Source organism: Diceros bicornis, chromosome X (genome assembly GCF_020826845.1).
Source record: "Diceros bicornis minor isolate mBicDic1 chromosome X, mDicBic1.mat.cur, whole genome shotgun sequence".
Classification (NCBI taxonomy): Eukaryota; Metazoa; Chordata; class Mammalia; order Perissodactyla; family Rhinocerotidae; genus Diceros; species Diceros bicornis.
Genome location: NC_080781.1, coordinates 18564617 through 18583879, shown reverse-complemented (window position 1 = coordinate 18583879; position 19263 = coordinate 18564617). Strand labels below are relative to the sequence as shown.

At 38.8% G+C, this 19263-nt stretch overlaps 1 protein-coding gene across 1 annotated transcript; it reads right to left on the bottom strand.

The window, feature by feature from the left end:
* Positions 1-1283: 1283 nt before the first annotated feature.
* On the bottom strand, positions 1284-2601 carry CBLL2 (Cbl proto-oncogene like 2). The gene is given in 2 exon segments (XM_058535171.1): positions 1284-2330; positions 2332-2601. Coding segments are annotated over 2 exon segments (1302 nt in total). The 5' UTR covers positions 2587-2601.
* Positions 2602-19263: the final 16662 nt, after the last annotated feature.

Here is a 19263-nt window from a genome sequence, read left to right as displayed (position 1 = left end):
AAGCAATGAAATTCATATAATTTAGTCATTACTTTTCTCTTCTCCAATACAAAGTCATCTGGTAATCTTCACTGTTAACTTCATGCTAAAGTGTTCCAAGTTTAGAATCCTTCAGCAATAAAAGAAACAGGAAAGAATAGTTTCTTATTTCTAGTTAGAGGGAAAAACACTTATCACACAATAATGAATCCCAAGCGAATGCGAGTCGTAACTATAAGAATGCCTGTCATTAATACATTATTCAAATTCCTCCATGGCACTTAAATTGTAGTTTAAAACCCAATAAACAAGAAACCATAAGAACAGGACTAAACTCTACCATGAAATGAGGAATTATACTAAAGTCTATTCAGCCCTAAATATTTAGTTTAAGACAATGAGCAGAGTAGCACACACTTCATCTAAATGACACCATTTAAACAGTGCTATAACATAATGTTACTCAAGACTAGGAAGTGTGGTGCATCGTGTGATTCCAACCATCCTGAGAAAAGTATTAGCAAGTAACAGCATCCCCACCAGCTTGGAGCTTACAGAGTCGATTACTTTGGCCACATCTTTCCAAATGATTTAGTAATGCCTTTTAACATTACAAACATAAATCTATCATAGTACTGGAATTCCAGTGTATTTTGGTGCGTCTGGAGCTGCCTTGAAATGGAAAGGCATCCAAGTGAAATGCATTACACACTTACTATACCTCAAAATTTCAGTGCCTAAAATGTGAAATAATTCTCTACCATTTAGCTGTCTGCCTTGCAATATATTCTAGATTTTCACTTCTAGGCTTCTTATTGTACTTTGGGATATTAGTGGTAAAACACGGTTTTTTAAAAAACAGTATGTGACTATGCTTAAATTCACATAAAAATGGCATTTTTACAACCGTATTGAAATTTAAACCTTTTATACAGGTTAACAAAATATATCCCCCAAAATTAAACAAAAACAATACTTTTGAAAGCGGAACAATGCAAATTTATTTCAGGAACTCATATTACAAAAAGTCACTTCTGGGTCAATTTACCACACTAAGAGAACAAAGTTGTTAAAATACAGCTGTGCTCAACTGAGCCATTTACCCACACTACATTATAGGACTTGAAATAAATCGTAAAGTCAAGATTTAAACCATTTTAAGAGATAAGATCCTAAATGTTTTACAGCTATCTCTGTAAAAGGTGCTTTTCCTTCCCAAAACAATCAAAGTTTAATTAAAAAGTTGACAATATTTAAGTTTTTTTTCCTTAACAGCTCTTCAGTTCAAAATACTATTATCATTGTTAATATGGTCTATATCTTGTCTGATCTGAATGTGATCCAGGAAGTGGGGTTGGGGAAGGTGGAGCTTGCATTGGTGGAGGAGGTAAACGTCTTTTTGATACGTGCCATATACCAGGATTTGTTCCATCTGGTTGTGTAAATGGAGGGCTCAGAGTTTCTTGTTTTTCAGTGAACTGGGGTAAAGAGTTAGTATTATAATGGTTAAAAGAGAATTCACTTACAGGTAGACCACCATTTTGAGATAGAGGAGATCTTGGAGGAGGAAGAGTGATATAAGGTAGCACATGGGCAATAATATATCCAGGGGAAGAAGTTATTGGTGATGGATCAGAAGTCATGGGTGGAGGTGGCACTTGACTACAAACCAGGTGAGGAGTACCTGAATTCTGGAGAGAATATGACATTGGATGGCTTATTGGTGATGGAGGAAACGGAAGTGGTGCATGTTGCTCTGGAGGCATATGACAAGGGTGTGAGACCACCGGTTGACTTTGATATTCAGGATGATGGTGAGCAGGTGCTGGGGCAGGAGATGATGGTTCTTTAGCACCAGAATTTGAATCATCCTGAATAGGGATGATTATTAAATTGCTGTGTTCTCTTGTTGAAATAGTAACGGCTTTCTGATGAACCGAAGGAGGTGGGGGTGGAGAAAATTCTGCTAGAGGAGCACAAAGATCCACACGTGGCTGATTATCATGCTTGTGTGGTACATGTTACACAGGAGGTGGTGACATCATGGTGTGCTGCTCTAGTGGAATATGGCTCATATGGTTCTCGTCTAGCAGCGCTTCAAGGATTTCAGTTGTTGGTGAGGCAATGCAAGGATGAACTTCTTCAAGTGGAGCACAGGTAAGTTTTTCAGCCCTCTTGTGGCGGTGGTTGATAGGAGCTTGTAAGTCTCTTTGAGACAAATATGTCCTCTTGCATCCTTGGACAGTGCTACACATGAAGATAGAACCTCCTGTATACTCCTCAATTTGCAGCACAGGAATACTACAGCCTGGACACATCTTATCTCCATTTTGCTTTTGTTTTGTTTTGTTTGTATAAATTAGTACAGTCATAGCAAAAAGCATGCTTGTATGGAATCATTCGCCCATCGATTTTAATAGGCAAATCACATTTGTCACAGAAATTGACTGGTGAATCATCCTTTTCACCCATAATGTTTATCTTAAAGTCCTCCCAAAGGCATTTGGGAAATTTTTTCTTTTTTCCCAAAGGTTCACCTCCTTTACAGTCATAGTGCCCTTATTTGTTATATTCAAGTTCTTCTTCACCAGCAGGCATCCCGCTCATAGTCCTTGGCGTTTGAGACACAGACTTGCCTTTGCTAACTTGCTTTGAAATGAGCTTTAAATGAATTTGTCTTCAAACATCAAGGCCACCTGATGATCCAGAACTCTCAGGACCTGGTAACCCATTAACAGCTTCAGCGTGATCCGTATTTTGGCTCTCAAGGCACCTGGGAGTGGAAGTCAATGACTTCGCATGAAAAGCACAGCCTTCCTGAGCGCAGGAGGCGGAAGTGAGATCAGATCGCTGCCTCGCCCCGCGTAGCTCTGGCCTCCAAGGGCTTCCTCTCCTCTCCCCTGCCCTATCCCAATACTCTCAGGAGGAAGTCAGGCATAGTTTGGACAGGGAGAGAAAGAGCTTCAGTGTTGAGGTTGCTAAGGCTGCTCTTCATGTGCCATAAGAGAAAGTGGCCTTGAACTGTGGAAAGAGAGACTGATGGGAATGAGGAAAGGGAGTACAGCAGTAGCCAAAAGAATAAGCACCAAGCAGCCCCCATAGAGTGTTGCCTTCTGGGACTGCCTTATTTATTTTTATCCTATTGTATTTTTGTAAACTGCCTTAAATCCCTCAATGGTGGATGTGTGTGTGTGTGTGTGTGTGTGTATGTATGTATATAGGCATATTTACGAACACATATCCCTTTAAGATTTTGTCATGATACAATTAATTTAAAATCACCTTTGTCTGGAGGAAGGGAGCACTGTATTTATCTTATCAAGGAAGAATCATGTAAAAAGTAGTGAACATGGTAATTTCACAGGGGTAGACATTTGCTGTTCTTGCTTAAAGAATGATTATGGGTATTTAGGCCAAATTTCCACAGGTCTTACCTTCCTGCAAGTAGAAACTAGACCACAAAAATAACAACAAACGATATTTACTTGGGTCCACCCCTACCCATAATTGTGGCTCTTCTACACCTCAGGGGGTCTCTTCTGAATGTGCAGACATTTACCCTTTGGCTACGTCAACTGTCAAGTCTCCCAACAAAACACCAGAAAAAACCATTGATCAATCAAAGCAAAGTTTTTTAGACTTACTGCGGTATAGGAGAACACTACCTTAACAGAGTCTGAATAGTGTCTCAGAAGGGGGATGGCAGGAGAGGATATTAGGGACTGGCCAGGTGATTTTAGGGCAGATCCTGCAAGGTGAATTGGGTGGATTTATAGCATGACAGCTATGGATTGGTAGGCACAGTGAGGTGAGAATATTGACGTGAGTGTTGATGGGGAGTATGTTATTCCTGTTAAGTAAATTCTTTTAGTTGGCTCACAGTTTTATCTTCAGGAAACAGTATTTCCTGGAACAAGTAGCTAAGTTTGCGTATTCTTAGAATTAATGTAGGAACAGAGAACTATTCCTAGTCCCATTATTGTTTTACATGGTGACTGGGAATTACGTGGCTTTCATTTTCTCTGGTCTGGCTTGTTGGGATGTTGGTTCTTGGCTACACCAATGGTGAAAACACAACAATGTCCAGATAATCACCAAAGTCACCAGTGCCCACCAATGCCCAAAGTCATTGCTACCCCAGCAAAGAAAAAATATTCACTGAAGCTGCTGCTAAGTCCAAGAAGGTAAGTGGACTTTTTTGCCCTCTTTTCTTTCACTCTATTATATGAGCTACAAAGCACTTCAGACTTAACACTCTGCAATGTGTTAAAGAGATTTTTCTGAAATTGCTCTTTTAGTTTTTACTTGCTCCTAATTATTGCCCCCCACCTCCTGCAAAGACTCAGGCAGTGCAAGCTCATAGTAGCTGGTTTCAGTTTGAATATACAATGTCACTCACTTCTGACACCCTTCCCTAGTTCTTGAACCTTTTCAGTATTCCAGCAATGCTATCCTCTCTTAGGATTCATTCACTCCCAGGAGGCAACTTCATCCCTCATGCAAATAAATTCCTTATGGGCCCATCTCATAGTCTCTCCAAACACACCTAACCTGCCTAAACACTAAAGCGAACACACTTTATTCTCTCCAACCAGGCCTCCCATTACATGTTGATTTAAATTTTAAATAATTTGAAATTTTATTGGCTTAAAAAGAAGCTGTATATTTTAATAAACCAAAGTGGTTCTTACAAAAGCATAGGTATTCTGCCCCTATATAAACAGTGAAGCAGAATCTAAACAAAAACTAAAACTTACAGCATTAAGACATATGCAAATATTCCTGTTTTACAATTACAATTACTTGTTTGCCAGGCTCTTTATGAGGGCTCAATATTTTTTTTTTTTTAGTGATGTGCATAAAATTCAAACACCTTAAATACAAAGGGGAAAAAGTCTGTCAAATATAATGTCCATAACTTATTTTCTCTTCTTTCCTGGAACCAGTGTTTTTCCTTCTGGGACATTTCTCATGTGACAGAATGTTGTCCTTACACATGACCCTGAGTGAAAAAAGCCAGCTCTCTTCCCTAGTTGGCTAAATTTGCTTTTGTTGCTCATTGAGTCTACTTCAAATTATTTTAGAAATAAATTCTAAGTTCAGTTTTTGGGTCATGAAAGCATGCTTTACCACAGACGAGCAATGTTAACTTCTAGTCTAGACACCCCACACCCAGGAGCTGCTCTGCCTTGAGTATTTGCTTGTTTATAGCTGAGAAGCCTGACCTGAAAGCCCTTAATAAATATAATTTGGTGAAATTGTTGATAAGATAAAAGGTATTGACATTCCATTTATCCCCATCAGATTTAAGAAGCTATCTTGCTACACTTGAAAAGCTGCCTTTACAAATTGATCCTTATTTAGTGCCTTTAAACAAAAAGTTAAATGGGCTTCCATCCAGCCACCTCCTTTACGGCATAGAGACTGTCCTTCAATCTCCTTGCTCTTAAAAGTTGCTAGACTTACGTTCGATTGACAAAAGAGAGAGTCAGTGTCTGTCAACCTGTAACAGTGATTGGATATAAAAAGGGTTGGGTCTGGAGATTTAAAAGAAATGGGGCCTTTTGTTTTTTGTATTTTTTTTAATTTTTTGTTTATTGCAGTAACATCGGTTTATAACTCTGTAAAAATTTCAGGTGTACATCATTATACTTCTATTTCTGCATAGATTACATCATGTTCACCACCAAAATACTAATTACAACCCATCACCACACACATGTGCCGAATTATCCCTTTCACCTTCCTCCCTCCCCCCTTCCCCTCTGGTAACCACCAATCCAATCTCTGTCTCTATGTGTTTGTTTATTGTTGTTATTATCTACTACTTAATGAAGGAAATCATATGGTATTTGACCTTCTCCCTCTGACTTATTTCACTTTGCATTATACCCTCAATGTCCATCCATGTTGTCACAAATGGCTGGATTTCATCGTTTCTTATGGCTGAGTAGTATTCCATTGTGTATATATACCACATCTTCTTTATCCATTCGTCCCTTGATGGGCACTTAGGTTGCTTCCAAGTCTTGGCTATTGTGAATAACGCTGCAATCAACACAGGGGTGCATGTACCTTTACAAATTGGTGTTTTCAAGTTCTTTGGATAAATACCCAGCAGTGGAATAGCTGGATCATATGGTAGTTCTATCCTTGATTTTTTGAGGAGTCTCCATACTGTTTTCCATAGTGGCTGCACCAGTTTGCACTCCCACCAGCAGTGTATGCGAGTTCCCTTCTCTCCACATCCTCTCCAACACATGTCGTTTCCTGTCTTGTTAATTATAGCCATTCTGACAGGCGTGAGGTGATATCTCGAAATGGGGCCTTTTGAAATTGCTTGGATTCATGCAGGCCTGCTAGAATTCAGCTGCCTCAAAAAAAAGTCTAAATGATGTTGACGATGAAGAATTATGGACTGTACAATGAAGGAGTATCAACGTGCACAATTAATGCTAGGAAGCAGGTTGAGACATCTCCGTTTAAGCCACATGCCATCTGGCCCAGAAGCAGTCATTCTCCAGAGTGACACCAAAGGTCAGCGGGAGTGAGAGCCGTATGTCCTGCTGCCAGGCTCCTGGATTTTATTTCTCATTGAAGGGAATCTGATCTGTCATTCCTCTGGCTCCTGTGGGCTTTAAATTCACATAATCAACATATCACTGCCAGAGACTTAGTAATAGCTGAGGCAGTTTAAAGGTGAGTGGAGAATAATCACGCTTCCAAGCCAGATGCCTTCACTTCTGCAAAGAAAAAAAAGTCCATCTCAGGTTCCAAAAAGTAAGGCAAATTGCCCTGTGTGAAAAAGACCTCAGCTCTCCTCCCAAGTGTGCTAGAAGCTATATTTTCCGTCCTACGAGGGCTGGCCCTTTGCAAAAATTTAGAGCAGTGATACTCAAAATGTGGTCCACAGACCCCTAGGGATTCCCAAGCCCCTTTCTGAGGGTCCTCGAGGTCAAAACTATTTTCATAATAATACTAAGATGTTATTTGCTTTTTTCACCATTTGACATTTGTGATGATGGTGCAAAAGCAATGGTGGATAAAACTGCTGGCATCTGAGCACAAACCAAGGCAATGGTACCCAACTACTAGTAGTCACTGTATTTTTTACCGCCACACAGTAAAAAGAAAATGCTAGTTGCGCTTAAGAACGTCCTTGATGTCACTCTAAAAATTATTGATTTTGTTAAATCTCAACCCTTGAGTACACATCTTCTTCATATTTTGTGTGACAAAATGGAAAGTACACATAAGCACTTGTGCTGCGTAGTGAAGTACAATGGCTGTCCCAAGGAAAAGCGTTTATGCCATCATTTGAGCTGGAAGATGAACTATCTGCTTTTTTTTGTGGGATACTATTTTTACTTGAAAGAGCAAGTGACAAACTACTGCTACTCAAACTTGCGTATTTGGCAGACATTTTCTCAAAAATGAACAAAGTTAGCCCATCACTTCAAGGAAAACAACTGACTTATTGCCAATGATAAAATTCAAGCTTTTGAATGAAAATTAGAATTTTGAAAATCTTGTATCTGCCATCATGATCCTGACAGTTTCCTGGTATTAAAGACTCATCTGATGAGATCAGTGGTAATTAATAATGAACATAATTTTTTGAAATTGTATAATGAAATGTGTCAACATTTTGAAGTTCTGCATAACTCAGTGAGCCAATATTTTCCAAATGACCAGTGGTTGATGTTATAAAATCATGCATGATTAGAAAACCCATTTAAAATCAAGACAGCAATGGATTTTGGTGTAACAGAGTATGAAAACTTCATTGATATGTTTCAGATTCCATATTGCAACTAAACTTTAAGAAACTACCACTTGTTGAGTATTGATTTAGTTTTAAATAATATTCACAATTATCTGAAAGGCTTTTCTAATACTCCTCCTTTTTCCAACAATATATCTGTATGAACCTGGATTTTCTTCCTATGTTTCACCAAAACTAAATATCACAAAAGACTGAATGCAGAAGCAGATATGAGAATTCAGCTATCTTCTATTAAGCTATCTTCTCTTTAGACATTAACAAGATTTGCAAAAATTTAAAACAATGCCGCTCTTCTCACTAATTTTTTTTCTTTTGGAAAATATATTTTTCATAAAAACGTGTTATTTATGTTAATGTGTAACAGTTTATTAGTTATTTTTAAATGAAATAAATATTTTTAAAGCTTGCCGATAGATATACTCCACGTAACAAAATCTCTTTGGGGTCCTCGATAATATTTAAGAGGGCAGAGGAGCCCTGAGAGTAAAACAGTTGAGAACAGCTGCTCTGGTGATCTGTAATACCTTTCCACCTTCCCTCTCAGAGACACTGCCTTCCCTCCCCACATTCACTGCCCCAAATTCTGTCCCGTCCAAATCAAATTGCCCAAAAGGTCCCAGAACTTCTCCATCTTCAAAATTAGCTGATGGTGACATGGGGAGGGGAAAGAAAGAACAGTATCACTTAAATGCCAAGCACTGAGCCATGCACCTAATATATGAAATCTTATTTAGTCCTCACAACAGCCTGATGAGATGCGAATAATAATAATATGGGGCAGCAGGACACATGGGGAGCCAATGTTATTGCAAGGGTCAGTGAAACCACATGCTAAGAATTACCTGTAGACCAAATAGATAAAAACATCTTACAAATACCACACTGCTAATTTTCAAACACATGTGAGTGTTGCTATACTTAAAACTTCACTGTAAAGCATTATCAAATTCACAAAAGCTTCTGGTCATTATGGCTTTTTTTTTTTTATTTCAATTAGTGAATCACGACACTTGTGGGAGATAAAAATTTTTTGACAATGAAAAGGGAACAGAGGGGTCCTCATTTTTGAAATATATTGAGACTCACTGCACTGTAGCATTGTAAGTACACTGAATCCACAGCAAATTCAGTACGTTCAGGACAATGCTAAGCTGTTTAGAGTGATATCCTTATCTCTAAAAGCCCACTTTTGCCATCAAAGTATTTAAAACTCTAGACAAGGAAGCCAATGCACACATATGAAAGCCAACTAACAGCCCAGGACAGTACAGGGTTGGATGAGGGAAATGGAAAGAAAGTGCTATAAGAGTTCTGGGCACATAGAGAACTTCTGGCCAAGATGATCTTGGATGAACCAAGACTGGATCTGCATCTTTAAAGATAGAATTTAAATGGGCAGAGAAGAGAATGACTAGCCTTCCAAGTCAGGGGAACAACATGGACAAAAACAGATGTGGAAAGCAGGTGTGTTCAAGGGCAATATGCTTGACTCAACAGAGGGCTCATATAAGGAAGCAGCGGGAGATACAGTTGGGAAAGGTGGTTTAGGGCCAAATATTGGAGGGTCTGGAAGGACTAATGAAGGGTATAGACATCCCTATAGGCAATTCAAAATCATTGAGTAAACATATAAAAGAAAGGGAGCAGAGCGTAGTGTAGATTGGCAAACTAAGACAGGAATCAGAAAGTCCTGTGAGGGAGCAATTTACAATTCGGGACTGAGATTATTCAGGTCTGAGTGGGGAAATAGAAGCCAAAAGGAAGGAGCATGAGGGAGACAGTTTGGTGACTAACTCAATGGGAGCAGGCAATGGAGAGGAAGGAAAGAGAGAGGACTCCAAGTTTTCAAGCCCAAAAGACTATCACAAGGTCCAATCAGGGAGGAACCATTTGGCCTGGGGCACATGTGCTTACTCAACATCCGAATACGTTTGGTTCTCTTCCACCAGAAAGTCTGAGGCCTATGTTTAGTGACAGGGAGGAATTTTGTCTTGGTCTGAGAAGGTAATCAGAACAGTATCCTGCACTCACTACTGATCAATTCTTCAGCAGTTTGGGAGACGCCTGCCCCTCCCCACCCCATGACAGTAAGACTTGAATTTTAAGGCTGCAGCTGCCCACTCACTGCCCCAACCCATGTTCAGGCTGCTCCGCTCACTGAGCAATTCTGCTGGCTTCTCTCTGGGCTTTTGGACTAGCAAGACCTTTGGACTTAGCGTTATTTTTGGAGGATGCTACCTTGGATTGGGGGCCTTGGTTTTGTACTGACATCTGCGCTTTCTGACCTGTGACTCAATTGTACTCGGCTTTCCTCCACAGCTGTGGGCAAGAGGCGCCTGCCCCAACTCTCTCTGTTGCTTTCCCAGACCCTGTTTAACTCTACCTTTTCCCCATCAGCTGGAGAGCAAGATCACTGGGCTTTCTGCATAGTACTAGGTCCAGTTCTGAAACATGCTTAGCAATAGTTAAAAGGAAGGGATTCATAGACATGACAAGAAGGAGAAGGACAAGGAAAAAGCTAAAGATGAATATTTTCAGTCTGGAGAAGGGGAAGGAGGGTGGCATGATGATGAGATAATTGTCTTCAGGTACAGAAAGAGCTCTGTTGGAGAGAGAAAGCCTGGCTGTCCTCCCATCCAGCCAAGGGCAAACCAGGGCTTAGTTACAGCACGGGGGATTTACGGAAGATAAAAGAATTTCTTGGACAAATGCGGAAACGGATTTCAGAGGGGTTTTGTGTAATTACCTTTGCAGGAGATGGCTAAGAATAGCATAGCTCCTCCGGCAGCCGGAAGGTGAAGAGCTGTTCTGTGGACAACCAGGAGATGAACTTAGGTCTTTTCTTGTCGCCCCTTTCATACCTCCCCCTCTTCTTCTACTGTAGGAATAGAAATTTCCACACTCTGTTAGGCCCCCGTGGAAGAGCTGTGAACCCTTCTCCAGAGCAAATGCCAATTCCTGATATTTTTAGAATAAAATCAGCTAGGAAAGCTGTTGCCCCAGTGGTCACCAGAGCACTGCGGTGGTGATAATTCCAAAAGCCATAGAGGCAATTTCTGACTAAATGATATCCTAGGCAGACTAAAAATTGTTTCTTTAACTGAAGGGTTGCATGGCTGGTTTTTAATTAGAATAGATTAATACAGTGTTCCCATTTATAAAAACCAAAATTGAAAGGAAGGAAATGCAATGAGGTAATTAAAGTAAGGGAAATATCCTCCAGATCCTCTCTCACCCAAACATAACCCTTAAAAAGAGAGGGGAAATTAAATAAAAATTTGTTATTCTTTATATACCTAGATAATCTCTGAATCTAAAATCTCAAGGGTATCACATAGCTGTATAAGTATCCAGTGTGTATATAAATGTGCATGTGTATATATACATATGTGTATGTTTATTCATGTGTGTATACATATTTTTGTACCTATATAATCATATAAACACATGCACAAATTGTTTTTTGTTTACAATAATATATGACAGTGTATATAGGTTCAACTTTTTTTCTATTTCCAGAATGGCATTAACACAGGGCTTCTCAGATAAATTACCTTTTCCCTCTAAACTGATTCATTTGGCAAATTCAACTAGTTTGTGTGCTAGTGCATAAGATGACCTATAGAATCCTCCACTGAAAAAATATGAAATGTGTCATTGAGTTTTCATTCTAAGAAACAATGGGAAGTAATTGATAAGCTTTCTCTTGTTTGTCACAGAAATATCCTTTGACCTCTGCCACTGTAGAAAGGTGTTAAAGGGGGAAAGACAGACAGGAAGAAGGCTAGATGTGTTTCAGCATTTATCAAATTAGAAGTTCTACCATGGATTTTTTACCAGAAAAAAAAAGCACCATGCCTACGTATCAATTCCAAACCCATCAATTACCAAGTCCCGTCAGGACAACCTTCTCCTCGATAGCTCTCATACCTGTCCCCACCTCTCCATCCCATGCCACCAGCACATCGTATCTCCCATGAATTACTGCAATGGCCTCTTAACTGGTCCCCCAGACTTCAGTCTTATCCATCTCCAACTGGTCTTCACGCCATCACCAGCTTACTCTTAATTAAAGAGAAATCTAATTGTGTCACTGGTTCGATTTAAATTGTTCAGTTGCTCCCAGATGCCTACAGGATCAAGTTCAAACTCAGTAGCATAACTCCCCAAGGCCCTTCTCAATCTGTCCTCTGCCAGACTATCTTGCTTATCACTACTAACCCCTCCTCGGCCACTCTTCAAGCTCTAGCTGTAACAAGCCATTTCTGGATCCTCCCAGTGGGTTCTTTTTTTTCCCCCACCACATCTTCATGCCCACGTCCCACACCAAGTTTTCTGCCTGGAACTCTCTGCTCTCCACTTGCTCCTCTGGCTGTCTCAAATGGAGGCTACAAAATTCAGGTCCAGTTTCATCTCTTTCAAAAAGGCTTCCCAGACAGACCTCACACCTGGTCTAGTCTCTTCCCTACGTTCCTACTACAAATGCAAGATTACCCAAGAGTACCAGCAAAGCAAGAGCTCAAAAACTGTGCAGAGAAAAGATTTTTGAAAGATTTGATATTATTTCCCTCAAAAAGCATCAAAGTAGTTATCATGTGGAAAAAAATCAGAACTTATGTGGGCTTTCTTGTATTTATTTTACTGTTATTTTTTAAAAATTTTATAGTGAAATATACATATATAAAAGTATTCAAATTATTAATGTAAACAGCATCCAGATCAAGAAACCTAGTGTTACCACTACCTCAAAAGCCCCCTTGTGGGACTTTAACCCTTAAAGGGCAACCATTTCCCTGACTTCTAATAGCATAGATTAGTTTTGCATATTTTTATGTTTCATATAAATAGAATCATAAAGTATGTTCTCTTTTGTGTTTGGCTTCTTTCATTCAATATTATGTTTATGATAAACATATATATATACTTGTAGTTTGTTCTTGTTGTTGCAGACTAATATTCAATTATTTACTTACTCTACTGTTGACGGGCATTTGGATAGTTTCCAGTTTTGGACTATTACAAATAGTGCTTCTGTGAACATTCTTCTACCTGTCTTTTGGTGAACGTCTGTGTGCATTTCTGTTGGGTATATACTAGGTTGAACAATATGAAATTGCCAATATTCAACCATTTGTGACCTACTAAGATGGCAACTTAATACCTAGAAGTGGAATTGCTGAGTCATAGGATACATGTATATTTACCTTTAGAAGATACTGCCTAATAGTTTTCAAAGTAGCCATACCAATTTATAATCTCACCTGCAGTGTATGAGAGTTCTGCTTGTTTAAATCCTTTTTTATTTTAGCCATTCTGTACGGAGGGTATATAAATGAATCACATTGTGGCTTTAATTTGCATTTCCTTAAAGACTAGTGAAGTTAAGCACCTTTTCATATACTTATTGGCAATTTGGATATCCTCTTTTATGAACAAGTTCAAGTCATCAGCCCAATTTCCTATTGAGTTGTCTACCTTATTCATGTTTTATTATTATATTGATTTCACAGCTGAGGGCATTGTAATTCTTTCATTGCTTAGCTCTATAAATATTTTTACCCAGTCCTTTTCCCAAAGAACCCTGTGTTCACCTCTATACTATGATATATTACACTGTTGAGATTGTTATTTACATATCTACTTTTCCTTATGAATTGTTAAGTAAGTTTTAAATCGTTAAATAATTGGGAGCTAGAACTCTTATTCATCCTTGGATTCCCAGCCCTAGAATAATATCTAGCAAGTGGTTCAATAAACATTTGTTCAGTTAACTGATATGCATTTAACATTGTATTCTTCCTAAATTTGTGTTAATTTTTTTATATTCCTTTGTACAAAGTTTATTCCAGCAAGCCAAATTGTGTGAAGTAGAGCATTCTGCCCATCTCCACTATCTTACAAAAGAACACTAGTTGCAAAAGTACAAAGACAAGGATCAGAGAATAGCAGTAGAATTTTTCCTATTTAAATAAATTAGTACAAATAATGAGCAATAAAAATCTCATATAATTAAAAAGAAAAATCAAGATCTTAATAGCTTAATGGGCAAAGAAAATTAATTAAATTGAAATTAATAACACCTAGAGCTGATCAGGTTTTACTAAACGTGACAATTTCTTATATTGTTCTTCATTATGCTAGATATTATAGTTGTTGGCTTGCACATCTACTTCCCCCAATATACTGGAACTTTCTTATGGGCAGGACCCTTTTCTGATCCAGTTCTGTTGTAAAATGATGCATGTACCCTCATACATACAACCTGGTTAAAGAGAAGTTTGTCAGTATATTTCAAAAAGCTTATACATGTTCCCTTTGCTCAGGTAAATTCACTCAAATATTTATTCTAAGGAAACAATCAAGAGGAAAGGAAAAAAACTCTACACATTAAGATATTTATCTTTGTATTATTTATAATAGTCAAAAATGAAATCAATAACAAATTTCTAACAATAAAAAAATATTGAATAAAATATGTCAGGGCCGGCCCGTGGCTTAGCGGTTAAGTGCGCACGCACGCTCTGCTGCTGGCGGCCGGGGTTTGGATCCCGGGCGTGCACCGACGCAAGGCTTCTCTGGCCATGCTGAGGCTGCGTCCCACATACAGCAACTAGAAGGATGTACAACTATGACATACAACTATCTACTGGGGCTTTGGGGAGAAAAAGGAGGAGGATTGGCAATAGATGTTAGCTCAGAGCCAGTCTTCCTCAGCAAAAAGAGGAGGATTAGCATGGATGTTAGCTCAGGGCTAATCTTCCTCACAAAAAAAAAAAATATATATATATATATATATATATGTCACAGAAACTCTAAAGAATATTACGCTGCCATTAAAATGGAAGATTACGAAGCACCATGGCTGCATGCCAATACTATTAAAGGAAAAAAATCATGCAACATCATATGATGCTCTTACTAGAATAATACCACATAAGCAACATGGAAAAAGACAGATACAAAAGAAATAATTGGAAATATTAAGGTAGCAGGATTATGAAGGAGTTTCTTTCTTAAATTTTGTTATTGTTCATTCGTTCATCACCTCCCCTGCTACCCTCCTAGACACAGCCACTGTGATCTCTCGCCTGGATGATTGCAACAGCCTCCTAACTGGTCTTCCTCCTTCTCCTCTTGTTCACCCACAGTCTATTCTCAACAAACCAGCATCATCCTGGAAATAATGAGTCAGATCTTGCCACTTTTCTGCTCAAAAGTCTCCAGTGGCTTCCCACGTCACACAGTGAAAACAAGGGTTCTTACAATAGTCTCCATGACCATAAACGATGTGACTGCCACTTGTCCTTCTGACAGCATCTTGTTCTGCACTCTGCCTTGCCTCCCTCTGCTCTAGCCATGCTAGCCTCTTTGCTCTTCCTCAACATGCTAGGGACGCTCCCACCTGAGGGAGAGACAGAGAGAGAGGAAGAGGAAGAGGAAGGAGAGGAGCAAACTGGCAACTGCAGTTAGACGTAGGGAGGTGTAAGCTAGGTGAAGTGATGGACCGTAAAGTGAAGGGCCCTAATTTCCATAGGGTTATATGAAAGACATGCAAAAATCATTTCAGGCAAAGCAGTGAAGTCCCTGAGACCGAGAAGATAGGAAAAAGCTTAGTAAATTTGAGAAACAAAAAGAAGACCAGTGTAACTAGGAGAAAAGCAATGGAGACATGACAGCGGAGAAGTAGAGAGCCAGGTCATGCAGGGCCTTTAGGTCAGGGTAAGTTGTTTGGATTTTATTGTAGATACAATGGAAAGATCACTGAAGGATCTAAAAAACAGAGGAATGACAATGCTGTTATTATAATACTGTTTGTGATGTTTGGGATTAAAGTCGCCAAAGTCCCAGATCAAAATGGAATATGACAGCTAGCATTCTGCCTCATGTGTTGTAGGCAGACCTAAATGACAGTCGATTTTTTTTTCTTATTCTATAGTAAATATTACTTCGTACATATCACCAATGGACCTGGGTGAGAGAGTAGTTTCATTATCACTAGCATTTGTAGAGTAGTTATAATATGCTGAATGCTTTACAACTACTTTTATTCAGTGCTTACAATAAAATTGAGGCACTGGGCTTTCAGTTCCTAAAGAACCATTTATGCTTTAAAAAGGCTTTTGACTGATTTCTTCCCAACAAGCTATGTGCATTAACTCAAACTCAATCTGCACCGGAGCCTGTGTGTTTGTGCAAATGAGAGTTGAAATGTCAGTCTCCAAGGACCGAGCTTGGTTGGCCCTTGTTGATAAGTAAAAATTTCCTCTGGAGCATTTGTGACAAATCCACTCCAGCATTCTCCTAGACGTATTCCTAGGCAACTTTGGAAGGTGGACAGAGATACATTCCTTTCATCTCAAATGAATTCTCCAAAGACTAAGTTATACGTCTTCAGGAGAAATGGAAAATACCAAATGTTCATGAACGCTTGTTTTATTAAAATAACTAAGAGAAAACACAATTGGCTTCTGTGTAAAATAAAACTCCGAATATTCAGCAGTTTAAAGGAAGCTTTAGATTCTTTAGTTACAGATATTGCTGGGTAAAGGCAATAATTCAGTATAGAAATATACCTATGGCAGCATTTCTTTAAAAATAAATTTTTGTTATATTTTCCCATTAGAAAACAAAATGTAGACTTCCAGTTACTCAGATATCGATCTACTCTCCTCCTCACAAAAAGGATACTAAAAATATAAAGAGGTATAAGCCCACATGGGCAAAAATAATAGACCCCGCCTCCCCCTACTAGAAGCAAACTGAAGTACTCTGTAGAATACCACAAGGCCTCAGGCCTTGGAAGCTCTAGGTAACAGTGCATGTCAGTATGTATGGTGGGGTTAAAAACAGATTGCTTAATCTGTAACGAAAGTTACAGGCTCCCAACCACCCACAGGCAGGGTTGCAAACCCTTTGTTCTCTGGAGAAGGTGACCTGGAGACATTCCGGTTTCAGAAGAGCGAACAGAGAGGGCACAGGTAATACAGGGCTGAACACAGGTAAATTTAGGGGGAATCTACCAACTGAACTGGGGGGTATCCTGGCCCAGAAATCGAGGACTTGGGGTCACCATGGCTATAAGTTTGCCTAAGGAAGCATTTGGATACAACTGGATTCAAATCTGGTCCTGCTGCTTGCTAGCTAAATAATCATGGGTACGTTATTAACCTCTCCAAGCTTTGGTTCTCTTACCTATAAAATGAGGATAATAAGAGGTATCTAAGTTATTGTAATGATTAAATTAGGTAATATAAATAAGGCATTTAGTGCATGTCTGGCACATGTACATGCTCACTAAATGGTAGCTAGCATTATCAGTGAAGGGCACGTTCTGGAGAGCTTTCTGAAGGACTCAAGATGGAACTACCATCAAGTACAAATACTTGTAAACTGACCCCTTCCTTCACATTATTTTCTAACAGATAACTATGGAACATAACCTGAAATCTTCAGTTAGTCACAGGTCAAAATCAGGTTTGTGAACATTGTTCCATATGCCCAGTAGAGAATTAGAGAATGGGCTTTGAAATCAGAAAAAATTGACTTTATTCCTGGCTCCTCCAATTACTAATGTGGTGTTTCCAAGTCACACAAGCATTCCTCCCCTGTGAAGTGGAAACAATAACAAGTATTTGCAAGACTGTTGTGAGGATTGGCTATAATGTATGCAACAAGACCCCAGCAGAGTGCCTAGAACTTAGTGGGTGTCAAGAAATGGAAGCCATTTTCATCATGATCATTATTAGGCAAAACAAAAAAAAAATCATTTACAAATGCCAATTGAAAATCTGGTCAATTTTGGAATTAATTTGCTCTGGGCTATTTTTTTTTTTTTTCATTCATCAAATGCCGTTAGGGTGGGAGGGTTGTGTAACTGTTACCAGGGTACCAATTCCGCTGACTTTTCTTCTGAATCAGTTTGGAAATTGACAGAGTATACTTCTAAATGATAAACTCTACTTCTCTTTTTGCCTAGGACATTTGCAGACACTTTAGCCCAACTGGCAGCATAAATGATACTCAATATTTTAGGTAGCTTTTACACTGTGGATTTTAACCTAATCACTTAGTTCTTCTTTCTCTGTAAAATGAAGCCTCAAGCCAGAATAAATTTGAACAGTACTCTTGTGGCTTGTACACAGACACTCATCTTGGTTTCTTGGACTCTGAGCCTCAATTTCTCTTCAAACGGAGAAAGCATAAAACAAGGAAACAAGAATATGATGAGTAGCATTTCTCATCTCATAATCAATAGAGAAGTAAAAATAATTTTCATATAAACTCTCTAAAAATACTAGAAGATACAGCACATATGTTATTTTATAGGATATTTTATTTACTGTCTTAATGGGATATATTTTAAAAGCTTAGAACATATTGTAAATCCATAGCATAGCCACAGAGTCTCATATTCAGTTATCTTCCTAATTGAGACAATTAACAAAACAAAATACATATTCAAATGAAACATGTATCTAAACCATTTAGAAATAATTAAAATTATAGATCAGGTTTTCTTTCACTGATCACAAATTATAGTAATGCTTTTGTGGTGCTCATTTCCGGCCTCACTTTGGTGTGTTTATTAAAGCACGATATTGTCAGATCACAGGGATATCTCATTTTCATTTTCATATCTCCAATTCTAAAGGGAATTAAATTATCCAATTAAGCTGTTAATTAAAAAGACTCCTACAGAATAAAGTGCAGGCTACCAATGGCATTTTAAATTTTCATTGTGCTGCGCTCAAAAGCAATTTCCTAAACTCAGAAAAGCTCCAAGTTATTGCCCTGTATTTCACTTTAGAAGATGTGGCTGGGATTGCTAGCTGATAGCCGAACTCATTTCCTCTTCTTTTTGGGCACACAGCTAGACTATATATCCCAGCCTCCCCTGCAGTTAGGTTTGGCCACATGACTGAGCTCTAGCCAATGGAATATGAGCAGAAGTGACATAGATAACTTCTAGGACTAGACCAAATCTTCTACTCAATATCTTCCATGGGCACTTCCCGTCCACCAGCTTCTTGTAGATAAGCAGGTCTTTAATTGTATTGAAAATGGCAGAATCACAATATGGAAGGAACCTGGGTCCCTAAATCACCAATTGGAGAAGCTCACTGATCGTTAACACCCACTTTGTATGTGATGAAAACAAGAAATAAATTTAAATTGGGTTAAGCCATTGAGATGATCTGTTTTAACAGCTAGTGTGACCTTAATTATTAAAGCAAGCAACTGAGGGGCAGCCTCGCGGCTTAGCAGTTAAGTGCGTGCGCTCTGCTGCTGGGATTCCAGGCGCGCACCGATGCACCAATTCTCCGGCCATGCTGAGGCCACGTCCCACATACAGCAACTGGAAGGATGTGCAACTGTGACATACAACTATCTACTGGGGCTTTGGGAAAAATAAATAAATAAAATTATTAAAAAAATATTATAAAGCAAACAACTGAACTTAAAGAATGTGCAAATAGCTTAAACCTAATTGGAAACAT